Raw genomic sequence first — 15,691 nt, forward strand, 5'->3', positions numbered from 1 at the left:
TTTGGGATGTCGCTTGGTTCTACTGGAATCTGGTGATAAGCGGCCATCAGATCCAGCTTAGTGAAGATGGTCGTTCCCGTGAGGCGAGCGCTGAAATCATGGATGTGGGGGAGAGGATATTGGTCTGCCGTTGTCACAGCATTGTGTGCCCGATCATCACCACAAGGCCGCCAGTCACCAGACTCTTGTTTTGGCACCATGTGCAGCGCGGAAGACCAGTTGCCGGAAGAAGGTCGAATAATGCCGAGTTGGAGCATGTGGTTGAATCACGGCGGTCGACTTCGTGTCTTTGCCCAGCGAGTCTTTTAGGTCTAGCGGTGACGGGCGGTCCGGTGGTGACAATGTGATGCGTCACCTTGTGTTTGATGGGCAGTTCGGTGTTCCGAGGTCTGGTGATTTCAGAGAATTCAGCCAGAATCTTTTGAAAGTTTGACTCTGGGTTGAAAGTGCAAATGCCGCATGAGGACAGGTCAGACTTCAGTCCGATAACAACGAGCGAAGTGACGTTATCCTTGACACGACGATCGCGAACACTGACGTCAAGATTGAAGTGGCTCAGAAAGTCTCTTCCCAGGATGGAAATTCTGACATCGGCTACAACGAAGAGCCATCGATATGTACGCCTGAGTCCGGTGTCTATCGTCATTGAGTGGACTCCATATGATGCAATAGCAGTAATATTGACTGCAATTGGGCTCAAAATGGCCTTGCCGCCCCGGCGATGTTAAGCTGCTGCTGGTAGGATAGATAGCTCCGCTCCGGTATCGCAAGGAGGCATGTGCCGGTGATGCGGTCGACAACAAAGAAGAGGAAGCTTGAACAATGGCGCGTGTCGCTTTCCGCCGTTAGCTACTGGCCGGTGCGTTTCCCGTCCACGAGCATGGATGGGTGCAGCGAGTGGCTTGCTCTCTAAAACGACGGTGGTATCAGCAGATGTTCTGCTCTGCCTCGCTTGAGTGTCAGCGGTGCTGCGGGCTTCGAGCACGGGACGGTGAGCGATGCCGTGCAGTCCGGTGTTTGTTGGACAGGGCGAGGTTTTCAACTGCTGCAGCCAGTCGGTCAACTCTGTCCTCTAAGCGACCTAACCGGTCTGCATGTTCGGGCCTTCCCGTTACAGCAATAGACATTTTTGGTGGCTCAGTGCAGTCGGCGATGCGGTCGGTGAGTTGAGCCAGACGTTCGAGAGTCACATCATCTGAGCCATCGAGTATCATCCGTGTTGACTGTGGCAGTCTCTGCAAGAACAACTCGGGAAACAATAGATGTTGACGCTCCTCTGACGCTTGTTGGCCCAGCAGCTGACGCATTCGGTGGAGTAGTTGCGAGGGACGCTGGTCACCGAGCTCTTCATGAGACAGGAGTTGTCGCAGCCTGCTCTGTTCGGCCACCTCAAGACGTTTCAGGACGGTGCTTTTTAGTTCCTCGTAGGGCTTCTCCGATGGAGTGGGGGCGAGCACATCGTCTACGGCGTCAGCGATGTCAGGTGGCAGTGCTGAAACGACGTGCAGGTATTTCGACTGCTGCGATGTTATGCGTCGAAGCTCGAAGCAGGCCTCGATTTGGCTGAACCACACCCTGGGGTTTTTGGGCCAGAAATGAGGAAGCTTTGACTCCGAGGCGTTGGTTGTGGGTGAGCTTGAAGTGCCTTCTTCGTCTGACATGGCTGCTGTTTTTCCAAACGTCCGGGTCACCACTTTGTAGCGTACTCGCCCCACGGAGGCGCGAAAAGAAGGCACCTACACTCCTTGAAGTTTGGGACAAGACTAGTTTATTGTCCAAGAAAAACAGGCTTCGAAAGCGACAACCAAGAGGGGCGTGGCTGCGTATTTTCCGCGGCCCTCTGGAGATAACGTGAGGCATGTTGGCCGCTGTTAGGAATTTGCTGTGTCGCGATGGTAGCGGTGGCGAAGAGCGGTGAGCCGTCGAGCGGACTTCGCTGAAGCCTTTGCCGGAAGGCGAAGCAGGGGGGCGATCCGTTTTGAAAACAGCAACAAGAAGGAGCGTTTACTGTAGCAGGTTGTCGTTGGTACAGAGCCGGCCAGCACGACAACGTCGGCTGGGGCCAATCCTTCTAACATGGGGCCGGCACGGCCTTAAATAGCGTTTTGGGACTCTTCTGCGAGACCAGTTCCCCGGAACGGCACAGTGGCTTGGCTGAGGAGGCGCAGCCATACCCGGAACTGCAAGGTGGTTCGGCGGAGGAAGCGACGTTATCCACGGAACTGCACGGTTCTTCTGCACGAAAGGCGGCGCTGGTAGGGGGGGGGGGAGACAGTTCGTCGGAACAGCGCTCTCCATCTCGTGAGACGTGCTCCCGAACGAGGAACATGTCTGTGGCACAACACCGCGTCTGCGCCGTGCGCCTCGGCATACGAATTGGTATGCGCACACAAATAAAATTATCGCGATCACCGGCGTCATCGCCCGCTACAAGTAAGTATAAGAGACGTGCTTGAAGTAACAATGTTGTTAAATTTATTTTCCTTTGTTTTCACAAGGCAAAAACACACAAGAACATGTGACAACAATGATTTGTGGGCGACAATATGAACCATATTCTTGGGGTATGTCCTATGTACAAACATGCGTATGCATAGAGAAACAGCGGCGGAAGCGTTCGTTGTGAGTTATCGAGCATTTTCTGCGGCTGAGTCGTATGTAGTGCGCTGCTTATGTGGGTAACACAAAACCGATGAGGCCGCTTTTAGTACACATAAAAGGACTGTGCGAAACACTCGGGACGCATGTAAGTGCAACACACGTTGTAGATGTGCTGGAGTCTGCGTATACGCTGATCATGAGATGCTACGGATAACGAAGCTGTAGGTTTCTGATGCAACTGCTTCTGAGATCGTTACTTCTTCTCTACTAAACACACACTCATGCCCTATGCAGTGCCACACAGCTCTCGTGTCAATACACGTACATAATGCTCGGGATTGCGTTAAGTGGAAGTTATTATGCCTATAGCTATATGAACTAATAACCGCGACAGCGATTAAAAATATAACAAAACTGTGTCAACAATGGCCTTCTCATAACAAATGGTCCAACATAAAACCAAGTACACAAAATACACACTCGCACTTGCGCTGTACTTTATTGTTACTTTTGTGGCATGGTGCCACAGTAGTAACAAGTATTCCTGACCAAATAACAAATGCCTGACAATATCTAGTCGCGTGTTGAGGACATGTCGCTTGTCGGAGCGCATGTACAAAAAGTTCATTACCATAGCCTAAAACACAATAAATGGCCGGCGTCGCGCAACGCTTGAGCTCTTTTTGTTTCTTATGCCACGGTTCTTTAGGCCTGGAGTTGCGTTTTCCGAGTGATAGATTCATTGGGTATCTATCCAAATTATGCGTGAACCGCGAATTATTTGGAGCGACTACTGCTCGGCAACCAAACTCCTGCTATACTGCTGTCTTTTAGACCCAAGGCTCCAGATACCAGGATGATCATATAGGGGCCTTACGTACTTACGTAAGTAGTAATGATTTAGCAATATCAATGCTGCACCGACCACATTGGTTAAGCTGAAATGCGAAGCGCTAGCGTTCAGCCAAACTCGGAACACGCTTACTCCTTACTTCCGCGCTTCTACAGTTCCCGTCGAGCTTTTAAACTTTGAACTTCATTCCGCAACAGCTATATACGCTGGATACGTAGCGCTAGTTTCACTGTAGGGCTCTACCCGAAACATTTCGAAACGTTTCTTTCAGAAGTCACTTGTATGAAGGAACGCTTCTGTGTACATCGGGTTTGTTGAAAATTTGTTTGAGAGCTGGCTGCGTGAATCCTCTTGCAGACAATTTCTAACACGCAGTGATATTCTGGCCAAACTTCACTATCCAACTACAGATATTCGACGTGGTTTTGAACGCGCTATTTGACAGACTCTGCGGGTGTGAATATCATGAGCATGGTGTGTGAACGAAATGCGTATGACACGAACTTTCTCAGCCTGAGCTCGACATAACATATTAGTACTGGTTTTTTATCGTATAGGTACTACATAATATAAATTGTTATGGAGTAGGGCACGAAATATACAACACTATACAGGATAATTACAACCTCGTCTTCACTTCCTCTTTTTTTATCTGCTTGTGACAGCGCGAGTTCTATGCAACACTGTTGCCTTACATTAAATGCACTCTCTTTATTGAAATTCCAAGCCTTGTATGTATGTACTCTGCATATGAGGCGCTTACGTCCGACACAAGTACATGTTTGTTGAAACAAATATGAACAGGCTGCGTGAAAGCGCTCGCAACATCGAGCAAAAGAGAACAGCTGAGAATAGGAGAAGCAAAACGAATGACGCCCATTCACTACTGCCTGCTTAGAGCAGATAATGGAGAGTTGAAAATAAAAGAGAGGAAGAAAAGTATCAAAGTAAACAGTAACGGCACAGAAGCACCTCTATTTCGATACGTCCGCCACCAAACGAAAGGTGGTGTTTCCTCAGAGAGGTTAAATAACACACTGCCATAAAAACAATGGTTTAGCAACAATAAAGACACCCGCCATCTTTCTCCGGGCTAGTATAGAAAGGTTGCGGAACTTTTGCAGCACTGAAAAGTAAATCGAGCTTTTTAAATATATTGTGAGCACAGTATTCACTGGGTTTGTTCTTCATCCTCTTCACTGGTACATATATAATCAGTATAGCGGTGAGCATCTTCGCCTGAAGAATTGATGTAGCGGCTCCGCTGAATAAACGGCGTCGAACCCACGATATCACTGCCTACTCGCAATATTTATGTCGCTACGAGTTAGACTGTGGCATATTTATACTGCGCGCTTGCAGTGGCCTCGTGCATCGCTTCATACCAGTGATGCGTTTTTAAATAGAGAAAGAGAAAGAGAAGGCGGTCGAATGAACACACGGCTCAACAGAGGTTATTCGAAGCACATAGGGCTTTTGAACTTATGAGCTCCCATGTGCCATTCTAGAGTTCCAACTTGTGGCTTCGCACGACGATCGCGCCCAACGCGGCAGGCCTATGCCTCTAAGCAAGACAGTTGCGCAGCGTTTTTGTTCTCCTCAGGCGACATGAACAATGTCTTGTACAGGCTCGCTCATTCAGACACCTTTGTCAGAAATACTAACACACAGTATATCTAAAGTTAGCTTCCAAAGAGTAGCAGAGTCTACAAAACTCGCACCAGACAAATGGCTCAGCCTTCTCTGCGAGCACACAGGTGTAATTCCCGTATAAGTCTATATGTGGGCACAAGCTACGCGCAGTTGTGATGTAACTTGTCGTGCACCACAAGCCGTTCATGTCTCGCGTGAGTTACAAGTGCGCGGATGCATCCCACTTGCGCTCTGGTCCAGAGAGGGTCGGAGCAAGAACAAGTGGGGACATCGCGACAGATCTCTCGCGGCCTTCGAGTCCGTTTCGGTGACCGCCGCGACATTTAAGTCGGGGCGACGTCGTGCGCCACTGTCAGTAGAGTGTGGATCCACCGCCGGACACCCGGGAATTGTCCAGGTCCGAGCTGGCGCGAAAGCTCTGGCTCTTCTTCTGATTGTAGAGCACCACGAGGAGCACGATGAGGGCAAGCGCGAGTGCGATGGCCACGGCTACCATGGTCCAGGCCAGGGTCCGGTACAGGGGCTCCACATAGCCAGGAGGGGTGACCAGGGCGCCCGAGCGCGTGTCGTCATCTTCGCCGCTCCGCTGACCCAACAGCGCCGGTGAGATGCCCGACCAGAAGCGCGTCGCCTCGACCCGGTACTCGGTACCCGGCTGCAACGAACGACCGATGCGGTACGACGACACGTTGCTGGGCGTAGCCCGCGACCACGCAGGGTACTCGAAGTTCGGGTACTGCGGCGCCATTCTGTGCGGAAAAGCAGCGTGAACATATACATATGTAACATATACATATAACGTGAGAGCTGGATGAAGTTTCAATTATCTCTAGGTTAGTTCCGAAAAGAAAAAAAATACCTCACATTGATCACATTGATCGCTATTCACCATCAATATGTTTAAAAAAGGCTGATTGCTTGTTAGAAGATTTAAGGACAACAATTTAAGGACGAGGCGTAGACGTTACGGCTATGATGCAGAGCATAATTTCTTGATAATCACCGAACAGTAGACCTCACTGAATAATATTTATGTTTTAGCACGCAGACATGACGTGTCAGATATCCAAATGGGTACAGTGGATATGTGACAGAGGTTCGTCGCTACGTCTAATAGGAGTAATTTTCAGCGCTGGCTACGAAAAGGCAAGGACATCAATACCGGGACCAACAACTTTGTGCAATGAACCATCGACCGTATATCCACCTGTAGATAAACCCCTGTTGTGTCATGCTGCCAATTTATGCCCGCGATTGATAAGTTTGCGGGTATAAACTGGCAGCAGCAAGCACAGGACCGAGTTGACTGGCGGTAGATGGGAGAGGCTTTTGTCCTACAGTGGACGTAGTCAGGTTGATGATGATGATGTCATGCTTAGCTGCGAAACACTTCACTAGTTTTCTTTCTTTTTGCTTATATGCTCGCAATTTTCTTTAATATGTCCGTGTGCAAAGGTGGTCACGGTGGCCACCGCTTTTCGAGATCGAGCGAAAATGATATCGTTCTCTGTGCCATTGACAATAGAGTGCAGGTTTTATGGGCCATATTTTGCAGCCGCACGCATGCTAGAAAGCAGTTGCCACGGCTAACACGAAGAAAATAAACGAGCCCTACACATACCAGTTTATGTTTCAAGTTTAACTTTAGCGAGTGTGCAACGTAAGCGGATGTCTGCACTGTCCGGTTCACCGTTCGCTTGGCCATGCGCCGAATGAATGCGGTACTGCGACACACAGATGCAGTGCTCATGCCGCAGAATGTTGACGTATTCTGTCTCAGTATAGAAATTTTATCGTGGGCGCCACTATGTACGGGTGACCTTGTCCATAATCTCGCAACCCACTGGATTGCGAAAAATGTCATTCGTCTTTGCATGGCCACGGGAACTTTGGGCCATTTTCATGCACCAGAAAGGCGGGAAACTCGAGGTGCCCGACCACCCCTTCATGACTTGTAAAAATGGTCTGTAGTAGCATTCTCCGCCCGCGTAGCAGTAGTAAGTAATATCATCTGCTGCGGATCAGACAGCTTCAGTGTGCATATTTCTTTGCCAGTAACACTTTCAAGCTATTACTCAGAGGTGCCCAAAAGAATCTAGGGTTAGCCTCGCCTTCAACAAGCCTTGTCGTAGACAATAAAGTAAATCGAGTAGACTACATTCCCCGACGTCCTGTATCTGTGTTTGTTCTACTTTTTCTAATTATAAATAATTTGCGTGCATTGTATACCCGCTCTTGGCAAAATCTGTCCAGAGGTTGATGATCCTGCTGCTGACGAGTGAGTCGAGGCTGGACAGTGGCCGCAGTCCATCAGCCGTCACATCGAAAAGATAGATCAGCTCATCACCATTGGAGACACCTGTGAGTATGAAAGTACACCACTTTCGTTTCCCTCTCATTAGATATGACTTCTCGAAAAGTAGTACCTATGCGCTTGAAAGTACACCCTGTAAACAATGGCAAAAGAAGCCCATGTGACACTAGCGACCATAAAGTATGTTATTTTTAAATATTTATTGTCATTATACTTGTGTAAACTAGTTTTAAGCAAGTGTACTTGTACTTACTCAGCCGTACAAATTGTGTATGACAGTGTTTCAACACACTTCCACGAGCTCACAGTCACTTCTATATCTTGAACAGAATGATTCATACTCTAATCACTACGATGTATTGTTGTCAAGCGCGTACACTTTTTTTCTTTTTTTCTTTATCAGTCTAAAGATACCTAGTGCCTCTTCATTCCACGGGCCTTCGTATGCATGCGCATGGCCGTGGTTCATCTTTAAAACATTGCTTAAAAGCGTGAAATATAGTCGTTAACATGTGTGCGTGCGGTCTGACACTGCCATATAACATTACATAAACGCATGATTTGAGGTCGTTAACGCACTGCCTAAGCCATGGCAAGACACTTATAATCCGGACATTCTCAACTAATTGTGATCGGCGAGCACGTAAACAAACACGACAAGCGATCACGGGAACACTGTTCGACTCGCTCGCGAGGGGCGCACCCGTATCGTGTGCATCATGCCTGCACAGCCAGTGGGAGCACCTACGCACCTAGGTCGTAGGACTGCCTTTGGAAACCGAGTCGGGCATCGAGCAGGCTGGTGTCCCCTCGGTACTCGAACACGTACATGTAGGTAGGCGCGTCGAAGCGTGAGTACTTGGCCAGTGTTAGCTGGTTCGGCGCCACGAACATTGCATCCGTGGACATCTGCGCAGAAAGCGTGCAAACATTGTAACTGTACATTGCTTGGAATGCGCAAAATATGGAATACAATGTCCACGAAACGCGTCATACGTGGAACGAGATATTATGCAATAATCACGTATACTAGTTTCCATTTTGGGTGGCTCAGTCGCTTTTACTTCAAAGCGAAAGAACGAGCGAGGTTGTCCCTCGATGTTGAGCCAAAATTTTGTGTACACCCAGACAACACTCGACGACCTGAGGTCGTCCTCATATGGTACAAACGTCCTCGGCAGTTTCAGGACGTCCTCATTTGGTCCTCTAGTCGACACTTGCAGGATTATCCCCAAAATGCCCCTTTGAGACCTTTTTAAGGACGAAGAATTGTCCTGATATCGTCTGCTCGAGGACGTTTTGAGGATATGCATGTTTCGTAGGTGCATGCAGCTTTCGCAATTCGTGTTTGGTTAATTTTCTGGCTGTTAACGAATAAGTCCACGGGATTTCGTATGCCTACTTTCGAGTCATAATAGTAAAGTACTTCTCGATCATTAAAATGAGATAGTTACACGAGGAAGCACTTCAAGCCAACACGAGAAAGACGTGTTCTTTTATTTATTATTTATTTATTTACTTTGTAAGTGATCGTAGGCCAAACTTTCTGCCTGCACGTTTTCGTTGGTCGTGATCTACCGCCGACGTGCATACGGAATTATATATCGCACTGACTGTGGTCTGACCCGTTTCCCCAATGAACGCACGTGCGGCAGACCAAGTTTGGTGCGAGTATAAACGGTGTCGGCTCCAAAATGAATGCAGGCGTGAAAACTGTGAATAGCGAGCACGTTATTCTCGAGTGTCCAGTGTTGCAATGCCGCACGGTCCCATCGAGCAGACGACAACTGACCATGCTGACGACTGGGCTGGCCTAGGTTATCGTGAATAGAGCTAGCAGCATTGGAACTAGAACGCTGTGGGAAAACGAATGGGCGACTGAAGTTGTGGTGGTGCTAACAAAAAAAAAGCAGTACCTTAATGCGGTCACCATGCGCAGTCAAGGTGCTTTTAAATCTGGATGTCTACGACACTGTTTACCCATTTTAAAGTGACGCAACTATCATCATCATCATTATGGGCCTGCAGTAAGTCAAGTCGAGTCATTGGTCGAGTCAACATTCCAATACAACACTTCTCGCCATAGAGGAAGCTTCTCGCAGAAGCCCTCAAAGAATCGTAAGCATGCCAGGTGAGTGTCTTCTGTTAAATTTTCATATTGAAGTTGTAAGCCGCAAAGGTAAATAAATAAAAAAAGAGAGGACAGTTGATTTTCAGCCTCGCGCTGTATATCTTTACTGCTTATTCATGTATGTATGTACAAACCAACTGACTAGCCTAACAACGTGTTCTGGTGGTGGGTGTTCTTTGGTCTAGCCACCATTCTACTGTGCTCTGTGCTGTTCAAGATGGCTGAGAGCGCGGATCGCAAATTTCGGCGTGAAATTAATCGGCGCGTCAATGCTAGTTTTCAGCTTATTGACAGTGAGGCCGATGTCATAAATGACACGCGGTACGTTGACCGAGATTCCCGCAACGCCGAAAGAGAGAGCGACTTGCCCTCCGAGGCTTGTGCGGTCGACCTCGAAGACGGCCATCGTCGCCTTTGTGTTCATGACAGAGAACGGCCTTCGGCACACTCCTCGATCGTTCCAGAAACGGATGTGCCCCAAGGACACGTTTTGATTTCTGGCGACGCGTGCTACCCCAGCGGCTGCAGTGTTTCTGTGCCTCACGATCACACAGACTTCGAACGGCGTGCCTTCCATGACAGCAGCGCTGCGGCTTCGACTTCGGCGACCTCGCAGGTGAGGCAGAGGGATTCTTTCGAATTGGCACCGACTGGGAGTAACGAAGAGCAAGTTTGTGAACGCGGCAGTGTGGACAGCTTGCTGGCCTTTCGTGAGAGACTGCAAGCGTGGGCCTTACAATCTCGCGCATCGCACACTTCAGTTACATCGCTCTTGAGAGTACTACAGTCCCACGAATGCTTCAGCGCGCTCCCTTCAACTGCAAGGGCATTGTTACAGACGCCCAAGAAGTGCCTGGAAGTGTTGCAGCTGGCCGGCGGGAAATACCATCATTTCGGCCTCAGTGCAGGCCTACAGCGAGTGCTGCAAGATTGTGCAGAACTACCAAGAATTTTGAAGCTTAGCTTCAACATTGACGGTCTGCCGGTTTCAAAAAGTTCACGGGGCCAATTTTGGTGCATACTGGGACGCATAAGTAATTTGGAGGACAAAGCACCATTTATAGTGGGTGTTTTTTTCGGAAGCAGCAAGCCCAACAACGCGAATGATTTTTTGCGACCATTTGTTTGTGACATAAATGCTGCTATCACAACAGGGATTACCATTGGAGAAACTGCAATTCCTGTTAGCTTGTATGCCCTCATATGTGATGCACCAGCAAAGGCATTTGTATTATATGTCAGAAGCCACACAGGCTATTACAGCTGCACCAAATGTGACGTAAAAGGTGTCTACTGTGAGGGCAGGGTGTGCTTCCCAAACGTCAATGCTCGCAAGCGAACAGATGACAGCTTTCGCTTAAAAGTCCAGGAGGAGCATCACACAGGCGAAAGTATTCTTGAGGAACTTCCTTTTGACCTAGTGAAAGATATACCATTAGATTACATGCACCTTGTGTGCTTGGGTGTCATGAACAAGCTCTTGACACTGTGGGTACGTGGCCCAAAAGTGACCAGACTTGGAAGCAAAGTGCGTCTTGAGATGTCGGAAAAAAATTCTCAAATTGCACGGTGTGTTCCATGTGATTTTAGCCGAAAGCCGAGGAGCATTGCTGAACTTGATCGGTGGAAAGCGACTGAGTTTCGCTTTTTTCTTTTATATGGAGGACCCGTTGTTTTGTCATCACTGATTCCTGCACACATGTACAAGAACTTCTTAGCTTTACATGTGGGGATCTCTGTTCTTTCCACACCAGCTGCACCTGCAAGTGAGATAGAGTATGCCGGAAACATGCTCAAGTTTTTTATCCGGACATTCATAAGCATTTATGGCAAAGAGCATGTTTCACACAATGTGCATGGCCTGTGTCATTTGGCAGATGATGTTACACACCTTGGCCCCTTGGACTCATGGAGTGCCTTCCCATTTGAAAACCATATGTCCTCGTTAAAGAGAATGCTGAGAAAGCCAGACCTTCCCTTGGAGCAACTTTGCAACAGGCTTGCTGAGCAGGCACACCGTCCTCTGAGGCATAAGAAAACTGAAAGCCATGTCGTATTTGCTGCAGAGCATGCTGACGGGCCACTTGTTGCTCCATGCCGAGGCCCCGAGTTTAAAAAAGTAACATTGCCTGGCAATGTCATTCTTAGAGCTGAAAAGAGAAATGGGTGCTGTAGGCTAAGTGATGGGTCAATCGTCGTTATTGACAATTTTGCTCATCTCCCGTGCGGTGAGCCATGCATAATTGGAAGGAAGTTCCTCAAGTGTGAAGATTTTTATTCTCTGCCATGCCCTTCCTCCATACTGGGAACTTTTGGGGCAGCAGCCAGGAGGATGCTGGAGCTTCTGCTAAGCCTTGAGGTTGCTGTGCAGTTCAGCTGGGCAGGCCAAAAAGGCAAAAGGAAGTTTGTGGATCTAGGTGTCACAGATGTCATTTGCAGTGAGTAATTTGTTTCACAACACCATGTGCTGCAAGAGCCGTGTTTGAGTACAGACATTTCTAAGTCTGTTATCCACATTATCTTTCATTTGAAGTCAATAGCAAAAGAACAATCTTTTCATGAAAGCATTAAATTTTTTAGGATGCTTGCTAATTAAAATTATGTGCTTAAACGTGGAAAATTTTTAGCATGAAATATCTGTTGTCAGTAAGAAACCCTGCAGCTTCTTCAAGCACACTAGTATACTTGCATGGCACACATACGCAAGCATTCACTACTTGCAGAAGTTATTATCAGGTAGCACTACTAGGCATTCTTAACTGTAGTGGAAATCTTATGTACAGATGAAAACTAACAGATGGAAGCTCATAGTGATCACTGAGGATCTCTAAACAGGAATAAGTACCTAAGACAAGCTGGTCAACATTTTCATACATGGACGTATTTTCGTCAAAGGCGCCTCATCATTCTTTGCATGCTAGGTTTCAAAAAAGTTACAATGATGTCTTCTTCGTGGTGTTCTTCTTGTAATGCAACACATAGTGTCAATGTCAGTACTCTTGAAATTAACATGGGGAAGGATGGCAAGGACCTTTAATGATGATGTGCCCACCTATCAAAATGTCGATCATGCTGACTAGAGGTACTTCTTCAAACAACCTATGTAGCATTATATTAATGTATTATGTTTGTGTAATTCCTGTTTTATGAACTTTGTACTTTTTCAGAGGCCGTGAGGCGAAATTTTCCGGAAACAAAAAAAAATGACATCGAGTGTGTGATTAAAGTGTGGCTTCGGCATGCTGGGGAAAAGCTCCAGAAGCAGCGCTTAAGAACTTCTCGCACTCACCATGAGGGTGAGTTTTATTATCTGTGCTGTTGAAGCTATCATAACATATGATACTTTTGCTGTTATAGTTTAAATAATTTTCTTGCCTTACTCGAATTTTGATGTGTATGCAAGCATGAACTATATAAATCATTTTCACCATTATATAATGGCTAGTTCGTACCTGCACATTATGGTAATATAATTTTCATTTTATGCTTTCAAATCTGGCATGCTGTTATTGTCTTAATATTCTTATTGATACTCTAAATTCACTTGTGCTTCAAGATATGCTGCTTTCTATTACTACAGAATGTCTTCAAAGTGTCGCGTTGTCAAGCCCATCGGATGAAGACCTCTGAAGGCACAGGGCAAGAAGTCTCATCTAGTGAAAACTGCCAAGTTTCATTCCTGAAAATAAACATGTTTTCTGTGCATTGCTGTTTTTATTGCTATACTTGAAGAAATTGTTACTGAAACCTCACAGGCAGTGCTTTAAAGAGTGTGCATGTTCAGGCACTTTTGATTGATCAGTTGTCATTTCAGCGCTCCAAAAGAAGAATTAGAGCAACTTTTCGTAAGGTCTGATGAGTGCCTAGGTCTTGTATGCTTCGTCCTCAAAAAGTACTAGACTCATCATAATGTGCTCTTTTCTGGATGCCCTGAGGACGATCTGAGGCCGGACAAACGGACTGGTTTAGGACCACTTGAGGTTCATTTGAGGGCTTCCTCAGGTCATACTTTCGTACGGTGTAGGTCATCCTCAGGACAACCTCAGGTTGTCGGAGCGTTGTCTGGGCAAATAAATATCTGCAATAAACGTGCGCAGATTTCGTCATGGTACATACCACTCCTTGAAGTGCGATAGTCTGCTGCGTACTATACTGAAGATAGGGTCAGTCACCGGGTAGGAAGTCACAAAATTGGAACAGGATATACAAACAGCAGTTTCCTCTATAGGTCGTGTTAAAGAAAAGGCAGAGAGAAACTTAATGGAGACAATGTCAACTCAAACATGCAAATAACCGGATTTCAAGAAATCACTTGTAAGATAGACAAGTGTGTTTTATGAAAAAAGAGGCCACATCGCATGAAAAGATACAAAACAAGATCGCTTGCTGCAACCAAAGAACTCGACTGATATCACTTTTCTTGGTTCGATTGTGCGTAACAGCAGACTAATTTTTGTGGCAACAGAGCGTTAAGTACAGACAGAAAGCAGGCGCAGTTAATATGTCTCTTATATCACCGCCCGCTTGTGCTTTCATCCGCCTAAGTGAAAGCTGGAGAAGAAAATAAATAAACACCTGATTTACTGTTTAAATATAAAAAAGTCTGAATCTTTTTTTCTCCATAATTCACTTACATGCTTTCCTGGGCTTTAATATAAGCAAAACCACGCATTCAAACTGCAAGTTAGACTCAATAAATGTCTCTTCTAAGACACCGAAAAAATTGCCGAACACTGCCTAAATGTTTGCCGCATGTAACACATAGGCTGGAGCTGCCCCCCAACCATCCCCCTTCCGAACGTTTTCGATTCATTGTCGCAGAAATCTAATGACGCCCCGCCGCGGTGGTCTAGTGGCTAAGGTACTCGGCTGCTGACCCGCAGGGCGCGGGTTCGAATCCCGGCTGCGGCGGCTGCATTTCCGATGGAGGCGGAAATGTTGTAGGCCCGTGTGCTCAGATTTGGGTGCACGTTAAAGAACCCCAGGTGGTCAAAATTTCCGGAGCCCTCCACTACGGCGTCTCTCATAATCATATAGTGGTTTTGGGACGTTAAACCCCACATATCAATCAATCAAATCTAATGACGAATACTCTGAGCAGTGTCCTGTAGTTGTAAAAAAACGAGTTATGGACTAATCTGTTCAATACGAAGTACTGGCCAATCGTGATAACGGAGATATTAGCAAAGCAATGGGACAGAGCAGTTACAAAAATATGTGAATTCAGTTCCGTGTTTCTCGAAATGGCGAGGCCGTAGCAAACTAATGCTAGTCCTATATGTGATGACACGCCAGCTGTACCATTCGTGCTTAATTGCGGGGTAAAAACCAGCAGCAGCATGGGTGTCTGTACTGCGCTCGTTCCCTGTTCCAACTTGAAAATCTTGTAAGCCGGACTGTCACTACTAATTGCGAATTTCTTTGACACATACTGTGTAAAAGATATCTCTAAGTTGTGAGCTTTGAGCCAAACAACGTATATTCACCGTGTTCGCAGCATAGCGGCTCTGCCGCAGAGAGGCTTCATTGATTAAAAAGAAAAGTTGTTTTTGCTCAGCAAGGCTTAGATAAAAAATGCACAACGTTGCATTTTATCATGGATATTACGAGTGCATAAAGGAGAGCGTATGCATCTACGGGAAGAACCCGTGAGTCAAAATTGACCCGTAGCATCTCATTTTTATAGCTTTGGGATGTGAACGAGGTTGGTACAGTCGTGTAGCGGGCATACGTACACATCGTTAGGTTAGCTCTGTGCGCTAGAGCAAACGCGAACTTACATTCCCGTAATAGGATACGGTTGATTAACCGACGAACATCCTTGTACCTTGGATGTGTGTTCCGCGTTGTTTACCAACGATTCAATACTGTTGTATCGTATATAGCTCAAAACAGCGTTCATAACTTCATACCCATTACTCTGCTCAATGCAATAGGCAGTAGCCACATATGTGGCAATTCTGGCCGTAAAGAGGCATAGGTGCGTCCACAGGGGGAGCAGTGGAGTGACCGCCTCCTTCCACGCCCCCCCCCCCATAGTGTCCTAAAAAGGAGAGGGGGGGGCAGGGGTGCAATGTCTTTCACATAAATGAACTCTATACGGATGGGGTCATGCGACGAACCTTTTCATGTTATTTTA

General features: G+C 46.8%; 3 protein-coding genes across 3 annotated transcripts in view; 1 reads left to right on the forward strand and 2 right to left on the reverse strand.

Moving 5' to 3' along the window:
• Positions 1-959: 959 nt before the first annotated feature.
• On the reverse strand, positions 960-1,661 carry LOC119162102 (uncharacterized). The gene has a single exon (XM_075876662.1). The coding sequence runs from the start codon at positions 1,659-1,661 to the stop codon at positions 960-962; it is 702 nt and encodes a 233-aa protein (XP_075732777.1).
• Positions 1,662-2,452: 791 nt separating this feature from the next.
• Positions 2,453-15,691, reverse strand: part of LOC119161308 (cocaine esterase) — a 76,325-nt gene continuing 63,086 nt past the window's right edge. Inside the window, exons 8-10 of the mRNA XM_037413715.2 lie at positions 8,174-8,330; positions 7,337-7,466; positions 2,453-5,856 (exon numbers count right to left, since the gene is read on the reverse strand). Coding sequence (XP_037269612.2) covers positions 5,460-5,856; positions 7,337-7,466; positions 8,174-8,330 — 684 coding nt within the window. The 3' untranslated portion in view covers positions 2,453-5,459. The remainder of the gene's footprint in view (positions 5,857-7,336; positions 7,467-8,173; positions 8,331-15,691) is intronic.
• LOC142776235 (uncharacterized) lies at positions 10,253-13,255 on the forward strand. Its single transcript, XM_075879525.1, has 3 exons — positions 10,253-11,990; positions 12,720-12,848; positions 13,133-13,255. The coding sequence occupies exons 1-3, from the start codon at positions 10,997-10,999 to the stop codon at positions 13,180-13,182; spliced, it is 1,173 nt and encodes a 390-aa protein (XP_075735640.1). The 5' UTR covers positions 10,253-10,996; the 3' UTR covers positions 13,183-13,255.

The sequence above is a fragment of the Rhipicephalus microplus genome, chromosome X, assembly GCF_043290135.1.
Source record: "Rhipicephalus microplus isolate Deutch F79 chromosome X, USDA_Rmic, whole genome shotgun sequence".
Taxonomy (NCBI): domain Eukaryota; kingdom Metazoa; phylum Arthropoda; class Arachnida; order Ixodida; family Ixodidae; genus Rhipicephalus; species Rhipicephalus microplus.